The sequence below is a fragment of the Dipodomys ordii genome, unplaced genomic scaffold, assembly GCF_000151885.1.
Source record: "Dipodomys ordii isolate 6190 unplaced genomic scaffold, Dord_2.0 Scaffold47, whole genome shotgun sequence".
In the NCBI taxonomy this organism is placed as follows: Eukaryota; Metazoa; Chordata; class Mammalia; order Rodentia; family Heteromyidae; genus Dipodomys; species Dipodomys ordii.
In genome coordinates this window covers 3667530-3685667 of record NW_012267263.1, presented here as the reverse complement: position 1 = coordinate 3685667, position 18138 = coordinate 3667530, and the positions used below count along the sequence as shown (strand labels likewise).

The following is an 18138-nucleotide window of genomic DNA, read 5'->3' as shown; positions in this document are numbered from 1 at the left end:
CACCTCACAGCGCAGGTACCAGGTTGCTGAAGAGGTTGTGTAACCATGGAGACAAGGCTGTCTCTGTGAACATACAAGAAACATGTGAGCACCTGCAGCACAGTGTCCTGAGATTGTGGGCTCTGAAGTGAGTCTGCCCATCTCCACCCGTCTCACTGTGGGAATGAGCTACCTGCCCTCTTTCTCATCTGCCAGGAACGTCATACATACAGGCTGTGTGTCTCGGGGCAGGGGTGGGAGGGAAGGAAGCTCTGGGGCCAGTGTTTCCCCTCCCCCATCACATGTCAGCACACCTTGGAATATCCACACACACAGGCATGTGTGGGCACAGGGGCAAAGCACATCCACTGCTTCAGGCCTGGCCTCCTCCTCCTCCCCACACTCTCTGAGACTAGACATGAGCCCCACCCAACCTCCACCTGTGCTGGCTTACCTGGCTCAGGGGTGTATCCATCTGAGTTGAGGGTATCCACCCGTCTTTGAGGCTGAAGGTCATGGGGTCAGTAAGTTAGCAGAACCCAGTCTGAGACCCTGGCCCCCCACGAGATCCATGCTTGCCAAAGACTCCCGAGGGCTGTACTCTGGGAGCCCCTCTTCCCTCCATTGCAACCCAGTCATTCTCCATGCCAGCTCCCCAGGGGCCAACCACCACACCCTGGCCCCTAGGTGTTGCTGATGTACCTGGGTGAAGGTGGATGGGTGGGCTGGGAGCGTGGGAGCGGCGGCACCTGAGAGCACAGAAGTGGCAGTGAGATGGGGGCCTAGCCTCCTGCATCTCTACCCCTCTCACCCCGACTGCCCCCCTCACCTGCAGCGCTGGCAGTGGAGTTGGGGCAGACCTCCTTCAAGCAGTAGATGAGCCCATCGGCCTTCAGCTTCAGGTACTCCACCAGCTATGGAGAGGAGAGGGTGTCAGGTGGGTCTCCTCGTCTCCCTGATACTGATCTAACATCACCCCAGAGCAAGGTACATGGTCACCTACCTGCCAGAGAGTGTCAAACTTGGTCCCCTCAGGAATGCAGTACTTGCCAGCCTTGTCCTGGCTGATAAGGTAGTGGTACACAGTTTTCCCGTAGACCATGGACAGTGCATATGTGCCTTTCTCCTTCCGGGGCCTCAGCCTGTCAGGGAGGGAGGGCGTCAGCCCTACAGCAGCTTGAGGGCCCTTTTAGTACTCAGTGTCACTCAGTGTGCATGCATGCATGTGTGCGTGTGTACGCGCACACACACACACACACAGGCCAACTGGGTGTCATTCACTAGAACTGTCACATGAAACTCATGTTGAAGCCAATCAGCATCTTCCACAACTGCTTTCTTTGAACCATTGGCATAAATGTTAATGTCGACTTCCAACGAAGGAAGGACAGCTGGTCATGCAGGGGGAGGGTTCACGTATATGTAGAAGGTTTACAGGACAGCCAATCCCCAAGCTCAGAGATTGCACTGAGATATAAACAGCTGACCTGTGGTTGGCCACATCAAGTAACCTATGAGTGAGACTCCTCAGAAATGTAAACTTGCAGGCCCCACCATGCATGTTCAATTGCTGAATAAATACCACCAGGCCATGCATCTCTGTGCCTAGATACTTGGTAAACCAGACAACTGTGAGCACACCTGCCCATTAGGCCCTTCCTTAGATTAAAACAGGAAAATATCCTCTACATCACCACAGTAGAGCCTGAGTGAGAGTCAGAGGGGTGGTTGTGACCATCCTGTCCTTTCCTGGATGGCTTATTCCCCAAAAGACAATGTGATGAGGATAACAAAGTTCCCAGGGTATCTACAACTGTCATTCAAAGAAGGATGACACAGTTCTCAGGCTATCCCACAACTGTCTTGGGGATACTTTAAGAGACAAGAAATCAGGGAAGGTGTGGCAGTGAGAACGCTGAACACAAACTAAGAAACACAAATGTTCCACCAAAGGAAATCACTTTAATAATTTAGATTAGTGGGCTAGTCTGGAGGTTACAGTTGCTAGAGACTTGTTCACTTAAAAGTAAAAATACTTCCAAAGGGCCACACCTTTAAGTTTTAAGCAAACAAGAGAAACTCAACACCAAGTATATAGATAATACTTGTACATACACCCACACACCACACCACCACCACCACTACCATCACCACCACCAATTGTTCTCTCTGATAGATAAAAATCTATTTCTCTAGGTACTAAATCAGAGCTTAACCAAGTGACCTGCTTTAGCTCCTATGATATTTACAAGCATGACACACACACACAGAGGCTTGAGAAAGAGTTGTGCACCAAGCCCTTACTGTCCTCTCTTGCTGCTCCTGACCATTCTGTGCCTACCAAGCTAACCTGGAGATGCCACATGGGACACCCAGGGGTGTCAGCCTGTCCGTGCATGGCATGATGTGTGAGTGCAGCCATCTGGGACCATGCCCCTCCAGTCACCCTCCCAGCTGATGACTCATGAATGAACTCAGGAAACCAGAAGACTCACCCAGCTAAACTCAGCTCAGATTGCCTAGAGGGAATAAATGACTGTTGTACGCCACTATTTAGGGTGGTGTGTTATATGGCAAATACTGTCTTTGGAAGGAGAAATGTAAACTTATGAAAGAGCAGAAATATATCACACTGGCTGAAATATTGGTAGTGTCACTGCTTATATTCCAGTGCCACATAGCCGACTTTATTTGCAATAAGTAAGTAAAAAGCCTACTAGGTACTGGTAGTTCTCTGTACTTGCAGGTTAAACTTGTCCTTCAGCAAGAGGCATGGGCAAAGAAATTGACTTATGTCTTTATTCTTAAAATAATATATAGAAGCCAGACACTGGTGGCTCACACCTGTAATCCTAGCTACTTGGGAGGCTGAGATCCAGAGGATCACAATTTGAGGACAGCCTGAGTAGAAAAACCTGCAAGACTCCATCTCCAAGATAGCCAACAAAAAATGTCAGTCTGGAGACACAGGTCACATGTTAGAGCATCAACCAAGCCAAGCAAGCTAGAGGACCTGACAATAATAATAACAACAACAACAACATATAGTATCTGACAACATTAACAAGTAGAGCAACTAATTGGTTCTAACCTCTTCTGTTGGGAGCCAGCTATCTCACTGGAACATCTTGAGGCTGTTTCACCTTCTCACCCTGCCCTAAGTAACGACCACCTTTTCACCTTGCCCTAAGCAAGCACCCTGCAGCTGCTTCCGGCCAATGAAAAAGCTTCCTTATTCCAAGCATATAAATACCCTTGTGTGAAAAATAAAAATTGGCAGCTTGATCAGAATCCTTGTCTTGCTGTCATTCTTCGTGTCTCTTGTCCCTTCATTCCTTCTCGCTTAGGTTCATTGCCCTGGTTGAAGTCCTGCAGGTCGGGACACTCTTCATCTATTTGTCATTTAATCTTCACAGCATTCCTCATATAGAAATAATATCACCCTGTTTTGTAGCTTGCAAAAGATTGTATCTCTTGGGGCTGGGAAAGTGGCTCAGTGGTAGAGTGCTTGCCTTGCATGCATGAGGCCCTGGGTTCCATTCCTCAGTACCACATAAATACCAAAAGCCAGAAGTGGCGCTGTGGCTCAAATGTGAGAGTGCTAGCCTTGAGCTGAAGAGCTGAGGGACAGTGCCCAGGCCCAGCGTTCAAGCCCCATGACCAACAACAACAACAACAACAAAGATTTTATCTCTTACCTAAAGGGTTCACAATTCGTATCAGATGGAATCAGGATCCAAATCCATTTCTAACTCAAATGCTAATAGCTACCTATGATTGACATCTAACTCTGTTGCCTGAAACAACAGGACCAACTGATCATGAACCAAACAAAAATAAACCTTTTCTCTTTTTAAGTTGCTTTGTCTCCGGTATTTGTTACAGGGATGGAAACTTAAGGGTTGGGGAAGGTATAAAAGGAGTTCAGCTTCAGCAGGAGTTCCACGACCCAGAGGGGTTAAGAAATACTGGCAAGATGCTCTAGAATGACCTTTTGAGGGGTCAAGTTCTTGTTCAAATTGAACTAACCAGCACCATAAAATGCCACCACCAAGTACACAGAAACAAAGCAAATATTTGCAGCACACAGTCTTACATACAATTCCATTTGCTCATCAACAACTTAGATGGGATCAATGTAAGGGTAGTTTTGGCATTAATTCTAGGCCAAGTGGTATCTGCCTTTCTGAACCCTTATCTTGAACTCTTATCTGGGAAGTAGACAACCAGGACTATTCTCTTGCCCTCACCCTTTCCCATGTGAGATTCTATCGCTACTGCTTTGACTTTCTGTCCCCAACTAGTCGCATACTGACAAAGTAGTTACTGACTATAGGTACTACGAGAAGATCTACTACCTGCCCTGCCCTGCCTAGTTTGCCAGGAGTCTGGCTGGCTCCTCATAACTGATGAATGAGTCCCTTACAGTGCCCCTGTTCAACTGCAAGCTTTAGTCATTGTACACCACCCAGATCCTTCTCCCAACCGCCTGCCATCTGCTGGTCCCATTTGCCTCTTAGACTTCAAGCCAGTTTGATTCCCAAAGCCATTATTAGTCCTGGTTTTCCTGAGATTCCTTGTATTTCGATTGACTGGCTAACTCAAAACCTGTCCTAAACTGTTGTGTTGTGCAAATAGTTTGTAAAATGTTCCTCCAGGCAATGAAATTGTTTGTCAAACAACACTGAACCAGAAATAAAAGATTTAAAACACACACACACACACACACACACACACACACACACACACACACAGAGATCAAAGCTGAGACTCTACTGTTGTTGAAGCCAGTATAGAGACTCAGAATCCAATCTGCCTTGACAGATATGGTGGTCCACAGGTGTAATCCCAGCTACTTGGGAGGTAGAGATAAGAGGATCCCAGGCTAGCCCAGTCAAAAACTTCATGAAACTATCTAAAAAAAAGAAAATCCAATATGGCTGCATATGCATCTAGTTCCAGTCACTTGTAGGAGGGTGGCAGTTCAAGGCTAACCCAGGAAAAAGAGACCTTATCTGAGAAATAAATTAAGGCAGAAAGGGCTAGGGATGTGGTTCAAATGGCAGAGTGCCTGTTTACTAGTCAGGAGATTCTGAGTTCAAATTCCAGTACTGACAAAAAGTAAAGGGTGGTCCAGGAAACCATGAGAAATATTTTAAACCATTTGAGAGACAATATGGTTAGGTAGAAGAAAAGGAGGAAGGAAAGCAATGAGAGAAGAAGAAAGAAAAACCAAGACAGACTTGTGGGAATAAAAGCTGTATCAGGGGATTTGAGAGGAACCCAAGAAGGAAACCCAGACTAAAAAGTCAAAAGAAAGATGAATTTACATTTATGAAGGAAAAAGCAGAGAAGGAGGAAAAGGGGGCTGCAATCACAGAAATTCCAGGTGGAATTTCCACTGGGAAAGAGCTCTGCCATTCAGGCACCTGGGTGATGTACACATGAGAAAGTGTGAGCCGTGCCAGGGAATGCTGGGAAAATCTTAGTGAGCATCACACCTGGGCAGGTGAAGAACACCTGGACCAGACACCTTCATGGTACCAGAAGATAGAGTCTTCTAGACACACCAGATACAAGCCCTGCCCTCTTGCTGATAGTCTAAATGGGAAAAAAAGAGGGTACTGCCAGGTACTGGTGGTTCAAGCCTATAGCCCTAGTTAATCAGGAGGCTGGGATTATCTGAGGTTTGGGGTTTGACAGCTTAGACAGAAAAGTTCATGAGACTATTATCTCCAACTAACTACAAAAAAAACCCTAAGTAGAGCTGTGGCTCAAGTGGTAGAGCACTAGCCTTGAGCAAAATAGCTAAGGGAGAGTGGGCCCTGAGTTCAAGCCCCAGTACCAGCCACCACCAACCCTCCCTCACAAAAAGAAAGAAAGGAGGAAGGAAGGAAGGAAGGAAGGAAGGAAGGAAGGAAGGAAGGAAAAAAGGAAGGAAGGAAAGAAGGAAGGGATGGAAGGAGGAAAGGAGGGAAGAGAGGGGGGAAGGAGGGGGGAAAGGGGAGGGAGGTAGGCAGGGAAGAAAGATAACCCCAAACTCTCACCAAGTTTGAGATGCCCATGCCTTCAATATGACCCCCTGTTCCAATCCTATGATAAATGTGTGTAAATATAGCTGATTTCATTCTTCTAAGGTAATCCCTTTCCCACAGTGGCTTTGCATTTGTGATGGGACTTGCTTTGGCCAAAAGGACATCAGTCACACTGTATATTCAGAGGCTTAGGAAGTACTTGCATACTGGAACTTGCACAGTACTAGAACTCCAGTACTGTGTGAACACCCCTGGACAAGACCATACTTTGACCAGTTCACCAACACCACCACCACCACCATCACCACCCCGACCATGAAGGCAACACTGAGCCAAAGCCACATGTATAACTGTGCCCATCCCACTGGATTCAATGCCCACCCAACTGAAGGGACCAAAACTGCTCAGCTGACTCACAGAACTGTAAAAAAAAAAACTGTGGTTTTGAGCCAGTAAGTCTCAGAATGGTTTGTTATGCAGCAAAACTAACTGATATAAATGCAAAGGCTTCCTCATGAAGAAAACAACCCCCACTTTAGTTGTTCCAAAGCTATCCTTGCCAGACACCAGTGGCTCACATCTGTAATCCTAGCTATTTTGGAGGCTGAGATCCAGAAGATTGTGGTTCAAAGCCAGTCAATGCAGAAAAGTCCCAAAATAACTGGCAAAAATCAGGGCTGGTTGTTTGGCTAAAGTGGCAAGCACCTGCTGAGCAAGCACAAGGCTCTGGGTTCAAACCTTGGTTCTGAAGCAAACAAACAAACAAAAATACCATCTTGGAAGTTGAGTTGAGCCTTTTTGTTGTTGTTTAGTTAGTTTGGTTTGATTTTGTTGTGCTAGGGATTGAACCCAGGGCATTGTGCATTCTAGGCGAGTCATCTACCACTGCGCTCTACCCCTCAAAGCATAATTTGTAATATGCATGCAAGAGCTCCCTCTGAAACCTCAGAAAAAATCACTTCAATTCACAGCCTAAATCTGTAAGATAGGGTGGGGAAAAAAAGAGCTTTTGAACAGCCAACAGCATGGCCTGCGGAAGGGAACCTCACCTGGATGAGGGAAATCAAGGAAAGGGATCACATCCTCCAAGTGGGCTGGCCTCAGAAGAGGAAGAGCCCTAGGACAGTGGGTAACGATAAGGATCCATCTGGAATAACTTTAGCCAAGACTGCACCCATGAGAAGGATGCCCTTGGGAATTGTTCCCATAGACTTCCTGGAGGAGAACACAAACTTCCTGGGGTCACGGGAAAGAAGCAAGCACCAAGATTTTCTGCAATTCAAGGATTGAGTGACTTGAGTAGATATCTGGATAACATTTGTGCGTGCGCGTGCGCGCGCGCGCACACACACACACACACACACACACACACACAAACCTGGGTGCAAATCAGAGACCAACAGCCCCAGCTGGGCTCTCAAATTCATAGTAGATTTTTTTGTTTTGTTTTGGGGTTTTTGTTGATAGTTTTTAATAGCAATCTAATCTAACTTAGGTAGAACACTTTTGGTTTGCTTTACTTTTTTTCCTCTAGTAGTTCTTAAGAAATTTTTTAGAGTTTTTAGAGATTCTTTTGCCACAAGGCCTCATCTGCACAGACACACAGTTGCTACATACAGGAAGATCTACCATGTAAGGTGGTTTTGTACATGCCAGGTAGTGTGCTGTTGCTATACATGTATTAATTTGTATAATCTTCTAACAGATCCTTGGGGTGGGTGCTGATGTCATTGGAAGCACAGGTAAAGGGAGTTGCTTCAATAAGCTTGTACTTGACCCATGATAAAAGCCAGATCCACACTTGCCAGGTGCCAATGGCTCACGTCTGTAATCCTAGCTACTCAGGAGGCTGAGATCTGAGTATCTTGGTTCAAAGCTAGCCATGGGAGGAAAGTCAATGGGACTCTTATCTTCAGTAACCAATAGAAAGCCAGACATGGAACTATAGATCAAATAGTAGAGTGCTAGCCTTGAGCAGAAAAGCTAAGGGAGCCACTTCTGGCTGGATGAGGGAATTTAGGGTGAGACTGGAAGAGGTTCAATGCATAAATGGCAAGTATACTGAGTTGCAGGTCCAAGTGTGAAATATGCTTGCTGGGACTAGACTAGAGATTAAGAATGTATTCCAAAAAAGCTCTATAAAAATACGTGGGGCTGGGAAGGTGGCTCCGTGGTAGAATCCTTGCCTTGCATGCATGAGGCCCTGGGTTCAATTCCTCAGCACCACATAAGCAGAAAAAGCCGTAAGTGGTGCTGTGGCTCAAGTGGTAGAGTGCTAGTCTTGAGCTGAAGAGAGGAGGGACAGTGCCCAGGCCCAGAGTTCAGGCTCCACAACTGACAAAAATAATAATAATAATAATACATCATCAACTCCAACCGAATAGTTGACCTAGTTATAGGAAAAAAAACCTCACTGGATCCTCACTGAACCCATCCATTAATTACCACTCTTTAAACAGTCTTCTCATCAAAAAGTATGAGGGCAGAAAATCTAAGATGTATTCCTCCCACATGAAGAAGTTTCTATACAACTCAAGAATAATCTAGCAGATCAAGCTACTTTTTCCTCATCAAGCAGACATGCTCAAGCTAATAACACAACATGTCATATTGTCTTTGTGTTTTTCACGGTATGGATGTGACCCATTTGTGAGTCATTGATTCCATTCTGTGAGTCATAATGAACTTTATTTAAAAGCAATATAAAATATCGAAATGCTTTGCATAGATCCTCTGTTTGAAATATGTAGGTAAACTTCAATATCCTAGAAAGGTATCTGATGGAAAGTAGATGATGAATGTAGTGTATACCGGCTAAGAAGGGGTTTTCAATCATTTGTTAGTGGGTGTCATTTGACTTTCATAATAGCAAACGTTGGTGCACTCTATTTTCATATTATGATTTACAACTAGACGTAAGGTCTTGAGACATTCAGTTGAGATTCAGTTACACATGCTGAGTATATTTTTGATAACAGTATAGAGGCTCTATGGTTTGGGGGGTTAGAGATTATTTTAATCAGATTGGAACAAACTGTTTAATTGGATCATTTCTTTATTAAAAGAAAAGGGACTAGGGGCTGGGCGCTGGTGGCTCACACCTGTAATCCTAGCTACTCAGGAGGCTGAGATCTGAGGATTGTGGTTCAAAGCCAGACTGGGCAGATAAGAGTCTAGAGACTCTTATCTCCAATTAATAACCAAGAAGCCAGAGTGAAGCTATGGCTTAAGTGGCAGAACACAAAAGCTCAGGGATAGTACCCAGGCCCTGAGTTCAGGCCCCAGGACTGACACATATATACACACAAGAAAGGAATAATGAAACATGCAGAAACCTGTTCAAGTTCAACTAATGGATCTGACAATATTGAGAAGCATATTGACACTAATCTTCCAACTCCAACTTCATTTGAGCCTCATTTCAAAAAGGAAAAAATATAAGCTATTATATGAAGATTACTCAAAATATGTTTTGTTTTGTTCTGTTGCCAGTCCTAGGGCTTGAACTCAGGGCCTGGGCACTATCCCTGGGCTTCTTTTGCTCAAGGCTAGCAGCACTCTACCACTTGAGTCACAGAGCCACTTCTGGCTTTTTCTGCGTATGTGGTACTGAGAAATTGAACCCAGGGCTTCATGCATCCTAGGCAAGCACTCTACCACTAAGCCACATTCCCAGCCCCAAATATGGTTTTATCAAATGTGAAAACCCCTTTGAAAAATGACAGACCTCAGTGTGTTATTTGTAATAATGTTCTGACAACGAAATCTTAAAACCTCCATAGTTCAAAAGGTAGTTAGAAACTCAGCAGCAAGCTGAACTTACTGGTAAGCATCTTGAATATTTTTTTAAAAAGAAAAGAAAAGAAATGTTGTTGGCTCTGGGAGTCATCCTGTGGTGGCCAGCATTACAATTGCTCAGGTTCCACCAGGCTGCCTGCATCTCAGTCACCCTGAGCTGGCCTAACAAATAACACCAACCCCCTCACAATCAATTTCCCACTCACTCCCTGTTACCATCCATTTCCCATACACAATACAGACTCCCATTTCCCCATTCCTACAGATTTACTTCCTACTTCATTCCTACAGGTTCACTCCCCTATAATTACCCAGGATAAAAGCAGTTTTTCTGACATCAAACCTTTTCCTTCCCTGGATGTGTGTGTAGTGTGCTTTATTCGGTAGAGACTTCTAACAAAAGGTATTAGCACAGTTTCTAAGAAACACAGTTTCTTAGTTGTTTTTCTACTTTTAGTGAGAAATATTTAATGTGGAATTTATCTGTAGCAAAAGAAAAAAAATTATCCCCCACAGATACTGGAAACTTACTCCAGAATGTTTGGCTATGGTGTGCACAATGTTTGATAAGTTGGCCAATAAATTAAAAACTACACCTGCTGCTGCAGAGCCTTCAGAAACACTGCTTTTTAGTTGGTGGCAGTCTGGTATAGAATTTGTAATTCAACTTGATGAATTTGCACAACACTTATTTTATATTGTTGTAAGATGAGAAAACAGAGAAGCCATATTTTAAGAGGTTGAATCTTGGAATCTTTATTTAAAGGCCAGAGACTCATGGTAGACTCCTGTCTCAAAGAGGAGCAGCCAGAAAATACACTTAACACTGTTAGGAAACTGAGCCATGAAGGCTAGAGAGGAAAGAAGAACAAAAACAATGCCAACAAATCAGATATGAGTGATGAGCTCATTTTATGGAGGATTTTTTATGGTTCTTAATTTAACCTAACGTTTAAGTGGACTAGATATTTTTACAGAATTAGAAAGGTGCATAATTGTTGATCATTACAAATGAAAGTGGAGACATGGTAAAGGCATTAAAAGTGATGGTACAGCAAGCCTAACTGGGAAGCAAAAGCAGAGTGATCGAAAATAAAAGCTACCAGTGACTAATAATGGTGCCACATAGAATCACTGAAGCTTGAAATCCAGAGACCTTCCACAGGATCTTATAGAACTATGTGAAACTGCAGTAAAGGTCACTAATCTTATTAAAGGGAGCTCACTTTTAACTAGCTTCTTGAAACATACTGTTCAAAAATTGGAATCAGTCAGACCCATTTACTCTATCACACCAAAGTCATTGGTTCTCAAGGGAAAATACTAATTGGGTTTATGAATGCACAAATGAGGTTCATAATCTTAAGGGGGAAAATCTTATCTTGCAAACATTTTTGAAGATGAGTGATGAAGTAATGAGTACTTGAGTCATGAAATTGGCATATGTAACCAATATGTTTGGAATTTTGTTAACTGAATTTAAAAGTTCAGCAGAAAAATCTGTGATGCATTCCAACATGTTGAAGAGATCCAAGCATTCCAGAAGATGCTGTAGCAAGCAAGACTTAAAAGTAATTGTCTTAGCAGGATGCCAGTGGCTCATGCCTATAATTCTAGCTACTTCAGAGGCTGAGATCTAAGGATCATGTTTCAAAGCCAGCCCCAACAGGAAAGTCCAGGAAACTCTTACCTCCAATTAGTTAACCAAAAGCCGGAAGTGGAGCTGTAGCTCAAGTGTAGAATGCTAGCCTGGAGTAAAAAAGTTCAGGGACAGCACCATGTCTGAGTTCAAGCTCCAGGACTGGCACCAAAAAAAAAAAAAGTAATTGTCCAAGACACTACATGTTTCTACAGTTTTTTTTACAACATATTGACGAGATTGTTATTAATGAAGAGTTTTGAAAGAAATGAAACCAGATATATTACTGCATCTCACTTCACTGTTTCAAACTTTAATCATTTAACCTTTTTTTTTTTTTTTTTTGGTCGGTCATGGAGCTTGAATTCTGGGCCTGGGCGCTGTCTCTCAGCTCTTCAGCTCAAGGCTAGAGCTCTACCATTTGAGCCACAGCACCACTTCCGGTTTTCTGGTGGTTTGGAGATAAGAGTCTCACAGACTTTTGTGCCCAGGCTGGCTTTGAACCAGATCTCAACTCCCTGAGTAGCTAGGATTACAGGTGTAAGCCACCGGCACCCAGCTCACTTTTTTCTAGAAGAGAAATTGGGTATATTAGAGGAACATGAAATTGGTTACCATATTAATTTGCTTTTCAAGACTCTGAATCAGTAACAGAGTTAACTCTGATAAAGATAATGAATTATAGCAACTTACTTGTATTTATACATTTAAGAATGATTATGACACCTTAAAGTTTGTCAGCATTTTTGACTTAAAGAAAGACTTTCTTTTGCTTTGTAGAAGAGTATCTTTCTGTTTCTATCACTCACAACCAGTTTGTGTGAACTAGAGTTTTCAATCGTAACCCAGTTAAAATTGAAAGAAGAAGCAGGTTCAATGGTGTAGCAGATATGTAAGTAGCATTATCTTTCTGTGTTCCAGACTGAAATGAATTTATCAACAGACAAGCACTGTTATTCATGCTAATGAAGATCTTATTGGTTTTGTTTTGTCAGTTCTGGCACTTGAACACAGGGTCTGGGTGCTGTCCCTGAGTTCTTTTTGCTCAAGGCTAGTGCTCTATCAATTTGAGCCACAGCTCCACTTCTGGTTTTCTGGTGGTTAATTGGAGATAAGAGTTCCACAGACTTTCCTGCTTAGGCAGGCTTTGAACCACAATCCTCAGACTCAGCCTCATAAGTAGCTAGGATTACAAGTGTTAGCCACCAGCTCATTTTTCATTTTATATTTTATAATGTTACTTTCTAATGTTTTAGGTTATATTTAAATACTAATGTAACATTGTTCATAATTCCTTTGTTTTAATGTTCTTAAATATTAATAAAATCAAGTGATTTCCTATTTTTAAAAAAGGTAAGAGTCATTGCCCAGGCCCTGACTTTAAGCACACATACACACACACACACACACACACACAGAGCCAGAATTACCTTTTGCATCAACCTCCTCCCACACTGCTCCAAGTGCTCCAGACCATTGGCCTCCTCCATGTTCCTTCAAAATGTCAGGTAAATGTCTACCTTCTGAACTTTGCACTTGCCATCCTGTTCGCCAGAAGCACTTTCCACCTCAAAGCTGCCATCTCTCTTCTAGGATGTTTGGTTTTGTGGTTTGGTGCTGGTGATTAACCCAAGGCCTCTGTGTGCTAAGCAAGAGCTCCACCACTGAGCTACCTCAATGCTTCCACAACTCCCTTCTCATCTCCAGTTCTTTGTGCTAGAGTTGCCTTTTTGTGAAAAGCTTCTCTGGCCACCCAAACAACACACACAGGATTTCCAAGCATACATATCTAGCTAGACCTTATTAGTTGGGTTTTATGAGAGGCCTTTGTTTTTTTTTGTTCTACCTGTCATTCACCAGGACACTTATGTTTATTTGATTTAGGCCACATCCTCAAGTGTCTGATACCCAGCAGCTATCTAATGAATGAACAGAATCTGAGACAGGCAGAAATTTGACTACCTGCCCAAGGGTCACAGCTGATAGGTGGCAAAAGTTGGGTTCAACCCGTTGGACCTGGAAGTTTTGCTAGGAGTCCCTTTACATGTGTCCACACAGGCACACCCTCAAGCCCCCCCATCCTATCACGATCAGACTCAGGTCTGATCACCTACCCACCCAGGATCCCAGCCAATAAGCCCCGGCCTTACACCCAGGAACCACAGGTCCCACATACAGGAACTTGCCGTCTGTTTGCGCTCCAGAATAGAGCTTGCGCTCGGCTTCCTCCCGCGTCAGGCTGCTGTGGTACCAGGGCATCCGCTCATGGGCCGTGGTGGCAATGAGCTTCTCCACCTGCGGGGCCTGACTGATGATGGCCTGCTCTAGGGCATCACCCTGGAAAAGGAGGGTAAAGGAGGATTTAAGTGTGGCCAAATACAGAGCCCCAGGAGCCCTCACAGGTCCATCTCCTGGACTCTCCTGACTGCCCCATCCAGTAAGGCTACTCTCAGTCACACTCTTCCATGCAGCCTCTAGACCGTGGAGGGCAGCTTACACCCTCTCCAAGAGGCACCATGGCTCCCTCAAGCACATCTCCAGCTTGAAGATCAGATGCGGTAGTTGGATGGTCTAGCGTAGTGCAGGCTCTAGAGGACTAAAACCCACTGCCCCCTGGCTACTCAAGCTACTCTGCCAACACTCCTCATAGACAGCCCTCTCTGATTGGGTCCCCAGTCAGAGATTTTGGACCCGCCCAGGCCGAGAGCCCTTCTAGTCTGGCACAGTTGTGCACCATAGCTCAGGCTATGGCACACTGTGGAGGGCCACCACAGAGCCTGTTTCTCACAAACCCCTCCTATGTCCCGCCATCAACCTCATCCTCTTACTTCCAAATCTCACACCTTACCGCATTCTGCAGGCAGAAAGAGAAAAAAAAATCCCCCACAAGCCCTGCCTGGCCCTGCCCCTGGGTCCACGCTGCCGGCCCCACCCTTGGCCCACCCCACAGGATCCGTCCCTGAATCCGGCCCAGAGACCACTGGCCCCACCGCGGTCTGTCCCTCAATGAGGCCCCTAAGTCCGGCCCGAAGGCTCAAGGCCCCGCCCCAGGGCCCACTTCATAGGCTCCAGGCCACGCCTTCAAGTTATGTCCAAATGCTTTAGGCCCCGCCCCAGTATCCGCCCCACAGCCCCCAGGCCTCCTTCCTGGGCCTGCCCCTCAGCCCCCAGGCCCCGCCCCGTGTCCGCCCCTCAGCCCCAGGCCCCGCCCCCGTCCCGCCCCCTCAGCCCCAGACCCCGCTCCTGGCCCGCCCCTCAGACCGCAGGCCCCGCCCCTGTCCCGCCCCTCCGACCGCAGGCCCCGCCCCCAGCCCACGCTCTCACCTCCAGCTTCCATGTCTGGCGCACGTAGTCCCGCACCATGGCGTCGCGCAGACAGTCGAAGACGCCGGTCTGCGGCTCGAGGCCCGCCGGCCGATTGCACGGCTTGCGCAGTTTGCAGGGAAGGCCGTCTGGGTCGTGCGAGTAGAACTCGCAGAGCTCGGCGGGGCCGCAGTGAGCCTTCCCGCCCGCGATGGCGTAGGTCCCGTTGAGCTGGCGCTCGATGGAGAAGTGGTGGAAGCGCACGTCGTGCACCAGCGACAGCACGTAGCCGCCCAGCGAGCGCAGGCACTGGCGCAGCAGGAAGAGCCCGTCGGCCATGCCCGCCAGCTTCAGGTGCTCCTCGGCCTCGGCGCGCGAGATGCAGCCGTAGAAGAAGGGCAAGTGTCCCGCGGGGTCCGGCATCGCCGCCCGCGCAGGCCCTGTGGGTGCGGAGGGGCGGGATGCGCATCAGGGCCCTCCCTGCCCTTCCTGAGCCCGTCCAGCGGCCGAGAGCCTGCTCTGTCCGCGTGGAGAGGAGCCACGGCTTGCTGGACATAGCTGGACACAGACCGCGAGTTCCAGATCCACCTCTGACTTCAGCGGCCTGCTGCAGATACCTCAACTGCTCTCTGCCATTTCCTAAATGCGTGTTGAATGCTTTACTGTTTCACACCCGGTGCTGAGGATTGACTCTCTGGGCACACTGGGTCCCTCCCTGCGCTCCTGAAGATGATACTTTAAAGGGGAGGGGCGGGGGGCAGGGAGAGATGCAGGGGTAGTGGGACAAAACAAACAGAACAGTTAAGATCGTGATTCCAAAGGAGAAAGAATGTTAGTTCAGGAGAGATGGAGGTCACCTTCTCGGAGGAGGTATATTTGAGCCAAGATCAGAAGATGGATCCAGCTTTTTAAAAAGCCCCCCCATGGAGTGGGGGAACATAAAGCAGAGGAACAGCACGAGCAAAGGGACCCGAGGCCCAACAATCTTTGTTCATGAGAGCTACCTTGCTCAGCCTTATAGTTGCCGCTTGCCTTGCCCTGTACCCTCCTTAACAGAGCATGAGCTAGTCTGAATATCCATCAATAGGGGATTCGTTTGATATATTAGGGTTTAACTCCACCAGGAACCCCGATACCACCGTTAAAATGAAGCCTATGCAAGTAGTCTGGTAGTCACGTTTGGTAGCCCCAGCTACTCAGGAAGCAGAGACCACAAAGATCTTTATCAATCAGGCAAATGGTAGAGTAATTGCCTAACAAGTGAAAGGCCCTGTGTTCAAAATCCAGTTCTGTCAAAATAGCAAGTAAATGAGTGATATCTGGAATTAAGGGAGGAGGAAAGAAAAGGAGAAGAGAAAGAAAAGAAAAAAGAACAATGAATCTGGAAAATAAGGAAAATAAAATGGTCTTCCTTAAACTTTCTGGAGTGATGGTGATGTCCTTTATCTTTGATGGAGATTGGATCACACAGGGGCCTGTTATAATCCCTCCAATAAAGCACCATAAAATAATGCTTGTAAGTGTAGGCTGTGATGCATTCTGATGACTGAAATTGACTTCAAAAGGCATCTAAAATATAACGATTACAAATGGAAGGATCAAGAGATATGGATGGATAATAGGTAGTAGATAGTTGTATAAATGTTTCAATTTGTGTGTGTGTGAGTGAGATGATGCAACTCAAGCCATACCCTTAGCCCTTTTGCTTTTGTTATTTTTGAAATAGGACCTTCTACTTAAATTGTCCAGTACAGCTGCCACAATGGCCAGTTTCTTCTTCTTTTTTTTTTTTTTTTGTCGGTGTGGGGCTTGAACTCTGGGCCAGCTTCTTTTGTTGAAATGGAATCTTGCCAACTTTTGTCCACACTGGCATCAAACTACTGTCCTCTCAACCTCTGCCTCCAAAATAGTTGAGATTACAGACATGAGCCACCATGCCTCACCCTCCCTCACTCAATTCTTAGGATTCACAATAACTGTAAAATCACTGTAAACACTGAGTTAGCCAAATACTGAACCATTGCTTCTAGAGGAAATACGGATTTGGGTTCCTGCACTACTCTGATCACATTTTCACCAAGTGATCAAAATGTAACTATTTTATGTGGGTTTTATGTCACTTTATGTTATACATTGTTAGGCCTGGGGATGTAGCTCAGTGGTAGAGCCCTTGATTGGCATGCACGAAACTCTGGACTTGATCCTCAGGACTAAAAGGAAAAAAGAAAACTTTGGCAACATATAATTGTTGGTTTATTAATACTGCCTCTCTGACCCATGTCTGTTTCATTAGGCACAGCTTAGCACTATACTTGGGGATGTGTGTGTGTGTGTGTGTGTGTGTGTGTGTGTGTGTGTAGGTGTACCAGTGGGGCTTGGATACTGTCCCTTAGCTTTTTTGCTCAAAGCTAGTGCTCTACCACTTGAGCCATGCCTCCTCTTCTACTTTTTGTTGATTAATGGGAGATAGGAAGCTCATGGACTTTACTGCCTGATCTGGCTTTGTACTGTGATCCTCAGATCTCAGCCTTCTGAGTAGCTAAGATTACAGATGTGAACCACCAGCAGCCAGGACTTAGGATATTTTATTCACCAGCAAAAAGTACAAAATTTCCAGAAATGTTGCTCCAGATTGGTGGTTTAAAAAATACATATTTGGTAGAATGTTTGCCTAGCATGTGCACAGCTTCGAGTTTGATTCCCTAATAACTTAAAAAATTCATTTAATTACAGAATGAGATATGAAAAAAAGCCAGAGCCCCACATTATTTAACCTCAGTGGGGATGTGTACATCAGTGACTCAAATGTTTTTCCTTTGTGAATGCGTCTGCAGATGACCAAAAACCAATATACTAGTTGGAGGATTACAAATAAATGTTAGTTAGCAAGTGCATGAATTTGAAGATGTAGAATCTGTGAATAATGTTTATCTTCTGTGATAAGTATTGCACATAGTGTAGGAGCTAGGGTACAATTCTGTATATAACAGGGGTACTTTTCTTTTCATTTTCTGTACACTTGCAAGTTTTTTGTATAATACTGGAGAAGAAAACCAGCTCCTTATAACAATGACCTATTGTCTCTCTAAGTTAGGCCCATCAAGGCCACCAGGACATAAACTATGTTTGCAAGATGTCTTCTCAGTAGTGCCAATGTAAATAGAGGCCGGGTGCTGGTGGCCCACACCTGTAATCCTAGCTACTCAGGAGGCTGAGATCCGAGGATCTCAGTGGCACTGTGGCCCAAGTGGTAGAGCTGTGTCTTTGAGCTGAAGAGCTCAGGGACAGCGCCCAGGACCAGAGTTCAAGCCCCACTACAGAAAAAAAAAAAAAAAAGGTAAGTAGAGAATGTATCAAAAGGTTTTGTGGGTGAGGAAAGGTGCC

At 45.4% G+C, this 18138-nt stretch overlaps 1 protein-coding gene across 1 annotated transcript in view; it reads right to left on the bottom strand.

Annotated features, from left to right (window-relative positions):
* Zap70 (zeta-chain (TCR) associated protein kinase 70kDa) overlaps positions 1–18138 on the bottom strand; it is a 29418-nt gene that overhangs the window by 5418 nt on the left and 5862 nt on the right. The window contains exons 3-8 of the mRNA XM_013019860.1: positions 14776–15194; positions 13628–13788; positions 983–1121; positions 809–893; positions 682–728; positions 434–485 (exon numbers count right to left, since the gene is read on the bottom strand). Coding sequence (XP_012875314.1) covers positions 434–485; positions 682–728; positions 809–893; positions 983–1121; positions 13628–13788; positions 14776–15177 — 886 coding nt within the window. The 5' untranslated portion in view covers positions 15178–15194. The remainder of the gene's footprint in view (positions 1–433; positions 486–681; positions 729–808; positions 894–982; positions 1122–13627; positions 13789–14775; positions 15195–18138) is intronic.